The sequence below is a fragment of the Aptenodytes forsteri genome, unplaced genomic scaffold (assembly GCF_000699145.1).
Source record: "Aptenodytes forsteri isolate BGI_AS27 unplaced genomic scaffold, ASM69914v1 Scaffold66, whole genome shotgun sequence".
Classification (NCBI taxonomy): domain Eukaryota; kingdom Metazoa; phylum Chordata; class Aves; order Sphenisciformes; family Spheniscidae; genus Aptenodytes; species Aptenodytes forsteri.
The window spans coordinates 858,989-874,753 of NW_008795131.1; the positions used below are offsets into that span (position 1 = coordinate 858,989).

Here is a 15,765-nt window from a genome sequence, read left to right on the forward strand (position 1 = left end):
GGGCCGAAAGGGGAGAGATTTGTACATGTCACAACTTCTCAAGCAGACCGGACACACGCACACACGCACACACACCATCGAGTGCAACAGAACGCAGTGTAAAAACCAGTTTCACGCACACACTATCCGTTTGTGCAAGGCTCACACGTTACAGTACAGCCGGAGATCGGGCGGGCAAGGGGGGAGGCGATGGCTGAGATATTGTACAGGAGTCAATGTAAACAATAAAGCATCCTCCGAGAGGGCTTTGCAAGAGACCAAAAGAACAGTTGCTTTGTACAAAAATGCCCTTAAAACAACACGTTTGTCCTAAACCCCCTCTATCAGCAAAGCTTGTCAGCTGCCAAGCGCTCTGGAGGTGCTGCTCCCTCCCACCCGGGGAAGGTGCTGCTCCCTGCGGTGCTTGGAGGGTCAGAAGCTCTCATGGGGCAGCCACAGGGACCAGGAGCGAGCCACCACCCACCCATGAGCCACCAGCATGGAGAAGGGACAACCATCCCCAGGCAGAGAGACCTGTGACGCCAGGGGCTTAGTGGCTTCATTGCCCAGACACTGGCCAAGGAGGACCCAGGGCTACCGGAGAGCTGCATGCCACATGCCCCTCCAGCCCGTTCCCTTCTGCCGTCCAGGTCAGAGCCTCCAGACCTCCAAGGCCTTCATAACTCTGCAAGAGAACCACCTTCCCCAACTCCCTCCGCCTGTCCACAGGCTTCCCAGAGAAAAACCACAGTTGTGCTGGGCCAGAGCCGAGGACAAGGGGACAGCAAAGCACCTCTCTGCAAGGGCCTCTGCCCTTTCGCTGCTCTCCCCAGCTGAAGCACCCGGACAGCAGCAGAGTATTGGAAGGAAGCAGCATTTCGGGTCTGCGTGGAAGAGCCTTCCTATAGGGCACTTCTCCTGAGATCAAGCTGGGCAAAGAAACCCTTTCCCCTTCCTCCTCCTCCCTTCTCAAGGGAACAAATTATATACAGGGCTTTCCCCTCCCGAGCAGATCCTTGTCACCAGGACATGTTGCCAGACAAGCATGCTCCCTCCAACACAGGGCAGGCTTGGCGGCACCCTGTCCCTTCTGCCCGTGGAGGGGCAGGCAGACATGTCCTTTGTCCTTGGAATCAGGAACGGTGGGGGAGGCAAGGACTGAGATTGTCCTTCACAAGATGACACGAGCCACTTGGCCTTTCCACACTGCCTGCCTAGCTCTGAAGCCAGCTGGAGCTGGCTAGGAGAAGCCAAATGTCTTTCAGCGTCCCAAAGAAGTATCTGGCCACCTGGGCCAGGGACTTGGGTGACTTCTAGTGACTGAAATGGCCTGGGATGATGTGTTATTTGACCCAAGACAGGGCCCTGCTGGGCTACTTCGGGCTGCGCTCCAGCCTGTGGCTAGTACAGGTGACAAACCCCCCCCAGCAGACCTCAAGCTCCTTGGAAGGGGAGGGATGAAGTGCGTGTTGCTGCCGGAGAAGGACAGACATGCTCACGGCCCCATGCCTGGGCTGCAGGCATGCAGGGTCTGCAAGGCAGTGCGGGAGGACCCCTGGGAGCTACAGGAGGGCAGCAGGGTGGGATTACCTTGCAAACTGCTAGGCTATCCTCTGCTGCTGGCTGCAGGTAAGCTGGGGGGTTACAGACACCCCTTCCCCAGGGCAGGCACATGCTGCTTCCCAATACTCCACAGCGCTCCGGTGCCGTGCGCTCCTCTCCGGTTCAAGATGAGCTTTGTCCCATCAGAGCCCGCAAGGCTCTGCAGCATCAGTGCTGCTTTCTAGGCATGGACTTGTCTGCTGCTCCTCCCACACCGCATCCTCTCCATGCTGGGCTTTCAGCAGCTGGAGCCATTCTGCATCTTCTCTCTGCTTCGCTCCTCCCCGGAGGGCAGGTCTGGGCCAGAGCCAAGCACCAGCTCAGACAACGCTCTTCTGCCACAGACCTGCCACGGGACTGCAGACAGGACCCAGAGCTCTCCTGCAACCGCCAAATGCCTTTCTCTTTGCTCCTACAGTACACATACAATTTGCTGATATGCACGGCTGGAAATGAGGAGCTTTGATTTAGCCAAACTGCTCAGGAACCGTAAAATTAATTTGCTGAAATTTGGAGCAGACCCTTCAAACGCAGGTTCTTGGGGAAGCAAGAACCTGCAGAATGGCTCGGAGCAGCCGACGGCTTTCCACGTCCGACTGGCACTTCTGAAACCCAGCTTCAAGAGGGAGACGGGCAGATACGCAGTCTCCCTCCCGCAGGGGGGTAACAGGGATTCACGCAGGACTGGAGGAGAAGGGACACATTTGGCAAAGGCTGGCATCGAGGCTCACTTTTGGAAAGGGAAGACAGCTTACAATGTCAAATCCACTCCCATTTCTGTGCGGATTACAATGAACAGCACTGAGTTTGATTAAGGTGGTTTTGTTTTCCAGTTTACAGAATGCGGTCTTGCCCTTTTTAAAAAAAAAAAATTCACAAACCAACATAGAAATGACAAAAAAAAATTCTGTATAAATACCATATATACAATTTAGGCAAAAAAAAAAAAAAAGAAAAAACTTCCAGAAAAGATCTTCCCTCCGGGTTGAGTGTTAGGAGTGACAGCAGAGAGGACAAAGCTTTGCATTCAGTAGGGGCAGTATGTCGTGAAACAATTATAACAGCCTCTAGGTTTAGGAGCGACCAGAAATGCCTGTGAGCATGGCAGAGGGGAGAGGAAAACTCAGGCAGCACGAGACAAGAACAGCTTTTGGGCGGAGGGGAGGCAGCAGGAGGGCAGAGGACAGATGATATGGCCATGAACTTGGAAGGCCCACAGCAGTATTCAAGTAATGGGAGGGTTAAAACCCTAACGAGGCGTTTGTTTTAAAAGAACACTCTGGCTTGGGGGGCTCTCCTCCTCTCGCCCGCTGGTCTGGGGCAGCCGAGGAGAGGTGAGCTTGGCAACTCGTGGAGGAGCTCTGCTCCACCTCACCACAAAATGGAGGGCTCTGCACGACCCACACCAGGAGGTGAGCGCTGATCTCAGTGCCAGGCTGCCCGGGGTTTTCAGAGCCCACCCGTTGGGAGGATTTACCCCTGCGTGCTCCTTTTGGGGATGCACCAGCCGAACCGAGCCCAGGGGGTTTGTCCTGAAGCAGCTTTGTGAGTGATCTGCCAGTATCGTGGAGTTCCAGTTTGCAGAAATAAAAGAAAGGCCAAACAAAGGGACCTTGGCACAGCCTTCACATTTACGGGGGCTCTCACCCCAACAACCACCCAGCACCATGTTGAGGCATGGGGAAAATTCAAGTTAGGAACTAGGACCTGGTTCTAAGCAAAACTCCACCTTGCCGAAGCAAGCCAACATAAATTTTCGCATGATAAAGGTGTTCTTTTAAAACAAACTAACAAAAAAAGAACATTTGAGGTTATCAGAGTTAAAAAACTTAAAAAAACCCAAACAGTCCTGCAGTCAGAGTCACACACAGAAGAACCAACCCACACCTACATGCGCCAGGAACAGTAAAATGACAATATATATAAAATTAACCAATAAAGTGCATGTTCCTTATATTACACCTGCCCCTTGCGTGAACGCAACACCACGGGTTGTCAGTAAGAAATCACAGCCGAGGGCTCAGGATCACATAGTATTGTAGAGGGGATTGGTTGTCCGCTTTTTATCACTGGTCTTTTTGAGCCTCCTCAGAGGATGAGTTCTCCCGTGCTGCTGCCGGGGTGCAACAGCCAGACCTCGAGCCGGAGACAAGGAGTCCAGGACCTGCACCTGGAGCAGCGGAGGATCCTCCTCGGAGGTAGTCCACGTTGGATCCGTGCTGGAAAACAAACTCTGCTGGCTGGAGCCGCACTCTTTGGCGTACTGAGCTAGCGGCCTCTCCACTGGCTTGCTCTGGGCAATGCACTCGGCTGTTCTGAGCTGTTCCACAAAATGCTTAGTGGGCTCTGGGGAAGAAAGGAGATGCTTTCCGCACATGCTTTCCGAGCCCCTCTCCAACCTCCCCCCGCGAAAACCTCGACCGAGGGCAACGCAGGTGAGAAGCACCGGGTTGGCATCGGAAGAGGCCAACTCCCTCTCGGACAAGTCATCCTTGGAGAGGTCCAGGCAGTCCAGTTTGGCTAAGGACGCTGAGCGTTTCATGTGGGAGGGTGTGGTGAGCCCCGCATGCCGGATCCGAGCCTCTATTTCCTTTGCTCGCTGCTTGACCAGCCCGGGGCTGTTGCTGCGCCCCTCCACGCTGTGGCTGCTGGAGCTGTGGGGGAGGCCATAGCACAGGAAAGAGATGTCCAGAAGGTCCATGTTTTCAGCACGTTGGCTGGTGAAGTCCTTGCCGCTCAGCTGCCTCGAGATGCCAGCACCCCCCCTGCAGAGAGGCTTGGGGCTGTCCCTGAACGGGAGAGTCGTGTCTCCCTCAATGCCACATGGCGTGACTGGCTCATCATCTGTACCCGTGCTCTGCTCAGTGACGCCTTCCAGGTGAATTACGCAGGGGTAAGAAGAGCGATCTAGGCTGGCTGAAGGCGTAGAGGTCACCTGGGCAGAGGGGGAAGCAGCACTGAGGTGAACAGATAACCTACCACCTTCCTCACTGGGGCTGCCCACAGTGAAGGTGGCCTGCATCTGTACCCTCTGCTCAGTGACGCCTTCCAGGTGAATTACGCAGGGGTAAGAAGAGCGATCTAGGCTGGCTGAAGGCGTAGAGGTCACCTGGGCAGAGGGGGAAGCAGCACTGAGGTGAACAGATAACCTACCACCTTCCTCACTGGGGCTGCCCACAGTGAAGGTGGCCTGCTTCTGTACCGCATGCTCCGGCAGCGAGAGATTTACCAGAGTCAGAGGTCTGAGACAGGTCGGTGCCTTCTCCGAGCACAATGAAGGGTTCAAGTTTTCATCTAAAGACGGGATGGCTGCGGCCAGCCCGCCCTGCTCACAGCTTGCATCGGGGCGCTCTGCAGACTTTTCTGTGGGAGTGTATTCGATGATTTCAATTCTCTTTGGGAGGAGGGAGGGCAACGATGGCTCCTCTGTCCCATCAAATGAGACCACTGTCCTGCACTCTTGTGCCATTCCCTCCTGCCCCGGGCTGGGCTCTGCAGGCAGGGACTCCTGTGCAGAGGAGGCGAGGGGTGCAGGCAGGTGTCTGCCTGCAGGCAGCTCTGCCCCGGGAGGCAGCAGCAGCTCCTCAGTGCCTGGACCCCGTGCCTTGTCACCCTCCAGAGCCAGCTCCAGGGGCGGCTCCTCGCTCTTCCCCCGTGGCAGGAGCTCAGCAGCAGGAGAGTCGTTCCTGGAGTTCTTGCGAGTCGGTAAGATGCAGACCGGGGATGCGTGCTGGTGCTCTTGCTCCTGTCTCAAGCGCTCCTCGAACTCCAGGGTGGCTCGCCGGACGGAGCCGGGGCACCACTTGGGCTCAGGGTTGATGGAGCTGCGAGGCTCTTGCTGCTCCTCCCCAGGGCTGCTTTCCTCCAGGTCTGATTTACCAGAAGACAGCTGCAGGGAGGGGGCAGCTTCTTGCTCAGCTTGCAGAGGGTCCTTCTCCTTTTCCTGGTGTCCAGCACAGGCTCCTTCACTCTGCTCAACCCTTTCCAATACCCAAATTGCCTCCACTGGCAGGTCGTGCACCGTGTTCCTCTTTGGTGTCTGGGTGAGGTTGGCTGAAGCCTCCTTCTGCTGGGCAGGTCCTGCTCCCTGGTTGATTGACTCAATCTCTGTGATAATTTCCTTCACAGAAATGGCATTTTCCGAGTGGGATCTCGTGAGATGGCCTGCACTAGGCAGCTCAGGGACCTCCTGCAACACAGAAACAGGAGAATTACAAAATGGATCAGCTGTGCTGACACAGAGCAAATGGCAGCAGCTTAAAGGAAACGGGGGTGCACATCCCCAAAGGAACAAAAAGCGCATGTGCCAGCGTGTGCAGACGGATTGCAAGTGCCGTGATCATAACGTAGAAGCAATACTGTCTCTGGGACTACATTTAACACATTTCAGGCTGTATTTTCACCTAGGCTGAGATTTAAGAACTTTTATTTAATTGCCACGAATTCCAAGGGAAATTTAGCCTGTTTTTTTTTTTTTAATAACAAAAAGTCCAGTTAGCAAAAAAAATCCTAATGCTGCTAAAAGTGCAGTTTTAAACTGAAAACGTGAAAGATTCTGCTCACGTACAGGAGTGAACAGAAGTACAGCATAAAGAATGACCGAGTGCTGAAATGCTCTGGTTTCCCGGAGGAAAATGGCCAGAGAGGCTCCCCCATCCGCACAGACGCTCCTTCTGCCAAATCACTGGAGAGAGCGTTGGCCTATTACATTCGGAAGAGCCTTACTGCCTCACATAGAGATGGAAAAGATTCAAGCAATGCAGCGTGGAATTTAAATAAGAGAGGCTCCCAGAAAATCATGGCCCCGGACATCATCAATCCCTGTGAGAGCCCTGGAGCGGGGAAAGCAATTATGAGAGAAAGGTACCTCACTTCGGAGGTTACTAAATTTTGTCAGGAACCACTCTCTACCCAGGAGAGAAGTGAGCCATGACATGCCTGATCCCATCACCCCAGGCCTGGACAGGCTCATTCTCTTCCTCCAGCAGTGGAAGCTCTACACCTGCCTTGATTTACTATCCCAATGCTGGTGCTTCCCAACCAGGGAAAGGTGCCAGTTTTGTCCCATTCTTTGGTGGATTTCTCAAGTCAGATAAATATCTGCGCAGGTTCGGGATGCTGGCTGGCCTTGGCTGTTCAGGGTTCAGCTGCATTAGTGGGTCAAGTCCCACCTATCTGCTCTCCTGATGCAAAACTCAAAAATAAGTTTCTCATAAGAACAGCACAGCAGGTCAGCTTAAGGTCGACTCAGCCAGTGCCCTGCCACTGCCAGCAAACAGATGTTTAAGGAAAAAGTGCAGAAAAGGGCAAGTATCTAAAAGTGAAGAAAGGGGAAGTATCTAGCAATCCCTCCCCAAACGGCTACCCTGTTCAGTGAAAGCCAGGACTAGAAAATCCCCTGTCCACAGCAACCTCACAGCAAGAGAACTACTTGCAGATAGGTTCAAGCAGCAGTTCCTAAAAAACAACCAAGCAAGTTATTTTAACCTTTTGTTGCTCTTCATCTGTGGAAGAGTCATCCGATGCCTGAGGAGAGTTTCCAGAGCTGTTCCTTTGAGCATCCGCACCCCCATCTGCAGCAGGAGACACTTCCAGCACAGGCACCCTGGAGACCCCGTTCCTTCCACTCCCTTGCTCCTCCGTCCTGGAATGGGAGCAGGTGCGCGACCGGCTTTCCTGGGAAAGCTCCACGAATTTCTCCAAAGCGCTGAAGAAATCAATCCTGTCTGTACTGAGGTCTGTCACTTCAGCCTGGGGATTCTGTTGGAGACTCAGGGAATTTTGGTTTGGGGATTGAGGAAAGTCTTTTAAGCACGAAGTGAATTCTTCCATGGGAACCAAGTGCACGTTCATATCAGGCTTAAGGGCATCTTTTTCTAGATCGTCCACTGTCAAATCAGGAAACTCTCTTATTTCCAAGGGGTGCTGGAGTTGCATTAAGGCCTCAGAAGCATGGCAGTTATCAGGGGGGACAGAGTCTACACAACATCCTGCCGTACAGCCACTGATATTGTTCAGGTTCAGCTTGTCCTCCATCTGCTCAGCATGGAGGTCTCGACATGTAAACTCTAGGTGGATCCTTCTCTCCTTCACACACATGTCCTCAATCATGTTTGCATCCTCTGGGAGCTGCTGCTCCCTGTCTAGCTCAGCTGAGTAGATGGGAGACATGGGCTGCTGGTTGTCGTTGGTCTTGGCCTCTGAGATCCGGTCGGCCGAGGTGGTGATCTCCTTCTTGTTCAGCTCCAGCCCAGACTTGCAGATGGGCTCATGATGGTCCGAGAGGTCACTGTCTGAGTGCGAGCGCCACAGTTTATTATGCCGCTGTTTGCTGCAGGGAAGAAAAGCAAATGAAAACATTGAGTAGTGTTTTCACATACCAGGGCCAGACCCACTTTGTCGTAAGAGGATGCAACCTACATGAAAAACCGTGCCAAATACTGGAGTCATTGACCACAACTGCAGCTTCACCTAAACAGTTCAGGGCCAAACCAGCTGCTGGAGAAGTTGATCTAATAACAAGCCACTTTCCAGTAGCTAAATCCCACTGCACTGTTCTGCTCCACACACACGTATTCCCCAGCAGTATTTTATCAGTCTACTCAACAAATGCAATGTTTAACCGACTACAGAATTTGGTCCTTTCTCAGCCAGCAAGTACTTTTCCATTTGCTAGCAGGTGAGCAATGGCCAGAAGAGTCAGAGTCCCTAGTCCTGGACGTGAGTGGATGGTGGACAGTGAATGAAATCCCATTTCCCTTGTGGCTCCTTCTCTGAATAGCTTCAGTGATCAGTAACTGGGCTCTGGTAACCAAGGGGATGGGGTGAGTGGATGTGGGTGTGTGTAAAACACAGAAGGCATCCTCAACAGTCAACAAGCAGCCCAAAACACCACCTGCCTTTCACAGGAAGGAAGCTCAAGAGCCCTCCAGCTCTTGGAAAGCCCCTTTAGGAAGATCTGAGCAGTCACAGGCCAAGCAACTGTCAGCGGCACTGCACCACCTTCCTAAAAACCCAGCCCATGCTCCAGGGCTTACAGAGAGCAAAGGAGGTGAAGTGAAACCACACCAGCTAGCGTGTCTGCAAGGGCTTTGCTGAGTGACCACGGCCACAGGGCTGTGCTTCCACCCTTTGCCCCTAGGAGGAGAGCAGATACTGCAGAAAGGTCCTTGGATCTGCAGGAGACCTTGCAAAACCTCTCCAGTCCCCTGCTAGTGTGAGCAGGCGCTCCCAGACACATCCATTGGCTGCAGTAAGTTAATTAACAGATGCTATTGAACTAATTACAGTGTACCAGTTTAGTTTTGGGTGCCCAACAGCTAAGGAAAATAATCCATCACAGATTTAGTTTTCTAACCCCATAATCAGCTACAGCCTTCATGTATGACACAGGGCAGAATCAGGTCCTTTCAGAGGAGAGGAGGGTCAAGACTAGAGGCCAAAGGCATTGCTCTGGGGTGCACATGCTCTGCCTCTAATGCGTTTTGGAGCAAAGCTTGACACTGGCAGCAGGCTTGTCTGTGAGGCAGGTTGTTGCTGAGGCTCTGTATGGGATGCCAAATATTTCCCACGTCTCTGCTCACGTAACCTGGGGAGAAGTTGTTGATGTTTTCTGAGGACACTTCCCATCCTGGTGCTTCAGCGCTCAAATCCAGCACTCTGATGCGCATCTGATTTTGAAGGTCAAAATTACCCTCGTGCATGAACAAACCAAACTTGCCTAGCACAGCCTTGATCTGAGAACCAAAACAGATGCCAATAACCGCTGGGAGAGGTGTACTGTATTAACTTTTAATCTTACACTTCCTCCAGTCTTACAACCTGCAAGAGGTTGTAAAAGCAGGGGCAGAGAACAGGAGCCCACGTCCCTTCCTAGAGCCCACAGCTACCTCTTGACCTTCCTGGGCAGCGTTCCTGGTGCCGGGGAGAACAGCCCACGGCAGCCCAGGCGTTCAGTGTGCCAGACATGGCACACGGTCTTGGGGCAGCACCAGGGCTGGCCAGCTTATGTCCACACCAGCCTTGGACCAGGAGCCCCCCACGCCTCCCACCACGCTGCAGCCAGCTCTCCAGGCTCTGGTATAAAACTACTGCTGTTGATTCAGAAGTTGCACAAGGCATAGGGGATCCCAAACCTTGTTTTCCTGTAACTTATCCATAACCAATAAAAGAAACAGGGCTGGCTCAGCCTTTCCATCTCTATCACCAGAGGGAGGGGACAGTTTAACTAACCCCAGGAAGTATGACAGTCCCAAAGAGCAAAACATGCTTCTTGTTGTGACTAAAAGGAGGCGGGGGGGGGTCATTTCACAGCTGGAAAACATATCCCAGTTGCTATAACCCCAACACAAACCCGTAACTAGATAGTGCGAGCACATGGCTGCCCTCACATACCTTCCCTCTGAAATTGGAGCAGTCACATGAGCGTGAATCTGTTGTTTTTTTGTTTTTGTTTTTTTACCTGTCCTGGAATACCACAGCAATAAACAAGGCAGCCAGAGGCCAGAGGGCAGCGCTAAGTAACACAGAGAAGAAAGAGGAGAAAAAGCAGTTTGGAGCTGAGAAAGGAACTGCATAAAGAGCGACCATTTCTGCAGCACAGAGAGGCCATTCCTTGCTTCAGTGAAGCTTCGCTTACTGCAGGCTTTTTAGTCCTACACACACAGATGTAATGCACTGCTCTTGCATTTTTTAAAGCCTCACGAGTAATCCTGTTCATGCCATTGTATGGGGACTTGCAGAGTAGGTCAGGAGCAGTGGTGTGCTTAAGTGGGAGGGGAGCCACACACCATATAAACGATGGCAGCAAGAAAGATTTACCTCCTAAAAAATACATTACTGGAAGACAGGAAAAAAAAAAAATCCTTGTCTGTACCAGGTGGCTTTGCAGGTGTGCCACCACTTATCAGACTGACCAATTACCTAAACCAACTGCAGGGCTGAGGGCTTGAAGATATGATATACCAGCTGCTACCAGCCCAGGGCTCCTCACAGGTGTTCACCAACCTGTTGCAAAGTATGTTGGCATGCTTTTCCCGTCTGAAAAGCTTCTTTTCCTCCATTCAGTCTACCCCAGTCTGCCCAATGCTACATAGCACACCACACTGGTCAGGTCACCTCTAGCTCAGAGTTAAGCACTGACCTTTATTAACCAGTGCCAGCAGCACATTTGGTGTCACACAACACACCAAAGGCAGGTGTGGTGTCTGTCTCAAAGTGGCTTTGCAGGTGTGCCACCACTTATCAGACTGACCAATTACCTAAACCAACTGCAGGGCTGAGGGCTTGAAGATATGATATACCAGCTGCTACCAGCCCAGGGCTCCTCACAGGTGTTCACCAACCTGTTGCAAAGGATGTTGGCATGCTTTTCCCGTCTGAAAAGCTTCTTTTCCTCCATTCAGTCTACCCCAGTCTGCCCAATGCTACATAGCACACCACACTGGTCAGGTCACCTCTAGCTCAGAGTTAAGCACTGACCTTTATTAACCAGTGCCAGCAGCACATTTGGTGTCACACAACACACCAAAGGCAGGTGTGGTGTCTGTCTCAAAGGATTTCAGTCCAGAAGAGCACGATTTCTTAAAATACCTGTTCCACCATGATCTATTCCTGAGACTCGATACTACTTGGCTACTTTTTCAGAGAGAAAGGGGGTCATTGTGGCAGTCAACATTTGGGGAGCAGGGGGAAAGCAAAGCAGGCATGGGAAGAGGTGGAGGACAAAGATCCTGTGGCTGCACCTAATCAGGGAAATAAGCTGGGAGGAGCCCTCAGGTTGCTAATCTGTGCAGAGAGGGAAAGAGGAAGCACACTTCAGTGACAAAAGGAGCTTACATCAAGGATTTGGTGTAAAAATCAGGAATCCAGACCTGGCTTGGCGGCAGAGATAGCCAGGCTGTCGAGAGCAGGTGGAGAGCAAAGGAGGAACGGTAAGTCATTAGCACAGAAAAAGGGAAGGGAGGTCTTCACAAGTGGATAGGACAGACCCAAAGGGACAAAACCAAGCAGAGGACAGAGGTGAGAAGTATGCCCTAAATAGAGCACATGAGTACCTGAGTTGCTGTAAAGAACAGCATAAGGCAGGCACCTTTCAACAGCACTAAGAAGCTATGAAATAATTACTTTGGTCAAAACATGCTAAGAGCCACCTCCTGTAGCAGGAGGCTCAGCTTGGGTAATTCTGCTTGCTTCAGACCTGCTCCCTGGCAAAGCACACCAGGATCCTAAACAAAATACCGTAATCTGGTGAAACACAAAGTATCACTACCTCCTTCCAGCTGATCACGTGAAGATATTGCTTAAGACAGCTTACAAGTGGATTTCTCAGAAACATGCAATATTTATGTCTTTTTGCTAATCAGGTGATAGGCTTGGGATTACAACACACTCACCCATACCCAGGCCCAGCTCCAGGCCGGCCTCAGGACTCCACGCAGGAATAAACACTGCTGTTGCAATGCACAGAACATCCTGTCCCCTCCCCTAACACCAACACTTACCGAAGGGATCTAAATAAAACCAGACCAGCTGCTGAGGAGGGGCATGTTCAACAGGGAACTGTAAGGCTGAGATGGAGACAAAGCAAGTTCCCTGCCAAGTGATGTTACAAGCAATAGGGCCATCATTTATCTCTGCTGGAGTCTGCACAGCTCTGAATGCTGCATTCGGATGGCAGTTCACGGGATGCTACTCTTCAAAAAACAGCCATCCTAGAAGCCAAACAGCTTCCTAAAAGCTCTTTATTACACCCATTTTCCCAGGCTCAGCTGAGATAACCCATGAAAACAGAGCACTATCTTTCCCAAGACAATCACGAGCTTACATAATGCAGTGATGGAAGTTCTAATTAAAATAATGGAGTCAATCATTTAAATGTTATGCCTTAACACGGCTAATCCAGGTCATTCCTTCCACTCACCTGGCCAGCAGGATCCCTTGGTATTCCTCCAGCTGCCGCATAAAGCTGGGGTTGGGTTTGGTGACAGTGCGCCGTTCCTTCACATAGTCATAAGCCCTGTCCAGGTTCCAGCCGTACTCCTTCATGGCGTAGGCGATCACCGTGGACGCTGAGCGGCTCACTCCCATCTTGCAGTGCACCAGGCACTTAGAACCATTTTTCCTGAAGCGGGAGAAAGACAAAAGAAGATCATTAAAGAGAAAACACGGCCTCTGAGAAGCTTAAGAAAATAGCAACTTCTTTACCAGAGCATTATCAAACACATTTTCAACACTGTGGCCACAGTTGAAGTGTGGGATGTGATCTGATAATCCAATTTAGAAACCGGAGCAAGACACACAAAGAAAGTGAAGAACAAGGTCTTAATATTCTTAACAGATTTTATTACAACAGTTCTTCTGAAGCTTTTATCGCAAAGTAGCCAAACATCAGTTGTTTGCAGAGATTTACGAAGACTGCTAAAGACTAATATGGCATCCTTGAACTCAGCCCAAATGGCCCACTTGTATCAAGCAGTATTCCAAATAAAAAGGGCATTTATCACACAAACATGGTGTCACAGTTTAGAAGCACACCCCTGGAAGATACTGAGCAGTTCAGGGCAGCCCCTAGCACAGAGATGTTGTTCTACTGCAAACTTTGACAGCATATTATTGGGTTTGACAAACTGGCTGAACAAGACCAATGCTGCTTTAGTCAGGTGTTTGAAACCCCACCTCCATCCACGTCTCTTGAGACACCGGTAGGTGCAAAAATCCAGCCAAAAGCCCCATGGACCAACCTGGCAGATTTTTCTTGATACCACCATTCCTTAGGGCTGTCTATAGGTAGAAATCTCACCCCCCCCGCTCGGTACCGGTCCAAATGCAAGTGAGTGGAAAAGATGACCTCCCCATGGCTGGAGGCAGAGACCTCAAATGACGGCTGCAGTGCAGCGCCCTGCTGCAATCAGATGGAAAATCCTTCAGCTTTAATTCATTTTTCAAAGCAAACAGTGCCTTTGAGTGCAATGAGCAGCTACTCTGCTTGGTGAGGCTGGTACAGAGCCTAAAAGGGCAGCCAGCACTCTGCTCCAAGGAATTAAAAAACATTTGTCTGCCATGAAATACGAGGAGGAAGGCTACAGCCCTCCTCTGTGAACTCCATGTGCTGGGCAGCATTGGTATGGAGCGGGCTGAGAGAACTTGGGTTTGGCACTTTTATTTTCTCCCTGGAGCGCTAGGTTTTCTGGATTGCCAGCTGTGTGAAGTTCCCACAGGACAAACCAGGAGGCCACAGAGCGCACACAGCCATGTGCCTTGACAAGCTCAGGCCTCAGCTGCTCACAGCTGTCTGAGCCTGTACCTGCATCCACACTCCCCAGACACTCTGAGAGATGTCCGCACTGTTTGGGGTATACTGGGCTATAGCAGCCTTTAGACTGCTCTAAGACTTTCTCAACTTTGCAAATCGCGTTAGTCAAAACATTGCAATGCTTTTGGTGATTAAAAAAAACCCCCAAACACAACAAGCAGGCAGGGCAGAGAAGGGGGTACAGTAATTGCCCCAATTTGGAAGATAATAATAACTTACATCACCTCATACACAGTACTGAGGCCCAATCGTTTAAACCCCAACGGAAAATATTGTAGGCAGGAGAACACTTCTGAGGATGACAACAATTCAAAATCAATACTTAAGGGACTACAACAATGTCTTTTAAAGAAACCATCCTAAATAAAGTAAGTCTTGAGCCATACTCAAACAAGTCAGCTTCTAAAGGCTATGAGAAATTGCAAGCACCAGCTATGGATAAGAGATGACAGACTTCTATAATGGAAATAATAATTTAAAGGCAACATATGCCAATCTGCTTTCTGACCAGTTTTCCCTTAAGAAGGCTGCTGAATTAACTGGAGACAGCTCGTATAACTGGGATGCAGTTCTTTGCAGTAAGAAGGTCCTACTTTCAGCATCCGCTATCAGATTATTCACTGTAACTGACCGCTCAGAGACCTACACAGGCATTAGTCCTGTTAAAGGGAAGAGTTTGCTCTGGAGCATGACACTACAAGAAATCACTTCCAGACTGTGGGCTTCATCATACAACCACACAATGCAGGGAACAGCTTATGTCTGTGTTTGGCTTATAAGGTTTTGCTTCTTACTTTTGTTAAACCCTGCTCGATTTGTTGCCCTTTCCTCCCACCAGCACCTCTGCAGATCCATTGCATTTCCTAAGCAGCCAGCAAACAGTTAGCTCTCTAGTACAGGAATGGTCTCCTCCACTGTTTGCCTGGACTGCAACTGGGCAGAAACCCCTCGCTAGTCCTACCCTGCTCCTTGTACAAGCACCCACAAGAATGAAAATTTGCGGAAGGCAACTCTAACCCTTAGACAGAAACTACAAAATGAAAATGCTTTGATCCTAGGTAGGCAAGGAGGAAAAGTAGTTAAGAAAATCAGTAGGAAAATATAAAAATGTTTAGTATACATCTTCTAAATGTGTTTGTTCTGTTCTGAAAAGACTTACTTTGCCTTGGAGATGAATTTGTAGGTGTCATTCCAATAAGCCAGAAGATCTGTTGCTTCTTCATCATATACCCGAATATTATGGTATTCAAAGAGGCCAGGGAAGAAGTTATCTATTTCTCGAGTCACATTCAAAATATACCGCACCCTGCATGGAAACAAACAGCAGATAAAAATGCAGAGTGTGCAGAACACAGCAAGTTCAGAGAGATATCACAGCTGCTACACAACAGCCTTGCCTTGCTTTGCAAGTGGCAAAACTCAAAGCATTTGAAGTTGCAGTCTGGAACACACCTCCTTGGAAACCAGGACTTAATGCAAGGAGGCAGCGGCTAAGAGACAAAAGGTTTTGCTGAGCAATTTAGAGCCTAGCCTCTGATAAAAGGGCTTCCATCCATACTGCATAGAAACTTCCTCTACAGTATGTCAGGTTACACTGCTTGCCCACCATCTCTCTACTCTAAGTGCTAGCAACACTTGTGTCACAGGAGCTCCCGCACAGACTGTTCAATTAGTGTTTGGACACTTTCTCAAAGCCCCTTTGTGAATCTCTCCTCCTGCTGCACCAACAACACTAGAAGATTGAAGGCATAAGCTCGGGAGCAATACCATAGTTAAACAAATGCATAAAATAACTACAGAGAGATGTAACAGACAATGAGCCACTGGGGAGGATTTATTTCTTATCCCTAATTTTTCTGGAAGGGAAACTG

At 50.4% G+C, this 15,765-nt stretch overlaps 1 protein-coding gene across 1 annotated transcript in view; it reads right to left on the reverse strand.

Annotated features, from left to right (window-relative positions):
* Positions 1-2,504: 2,504 nt before the first annotated feature.
* SSH2 (slingshot protein phosphatase 2) overlaps positions 2,505-15,765 on the reverse strand; it is a 45,210-nt gene continuing 31,949 nt past the window's right edge. Inside the window, exons 13-17 of the mRNA XM_019471766.1 lie at positions 15,054-15,200; positions 12,503-12,703; positions 7,069-7,912; positions 4,738-5,770; positions 2,505-4,563 (exon numbers count right to left, since the gene is read on the reverse strand). Of these exons, the coding sequence (XP_019327311.1) occupies positions 3,608-4,563; positions 4,738-5,770; positions 7,069-7,912; positions 12,503-12,703; positions 15,054-15,200 (3,181 nt within the window). The 3' untranslated portion in view covers positions 2,505-3,607. The remainder of the gene's footprint in view (positions 4,564-4,737; positions 5,771-7,068; positions 7,913-12,502; positions 12,704-15,053; positions 15,201-15,765) is intronic.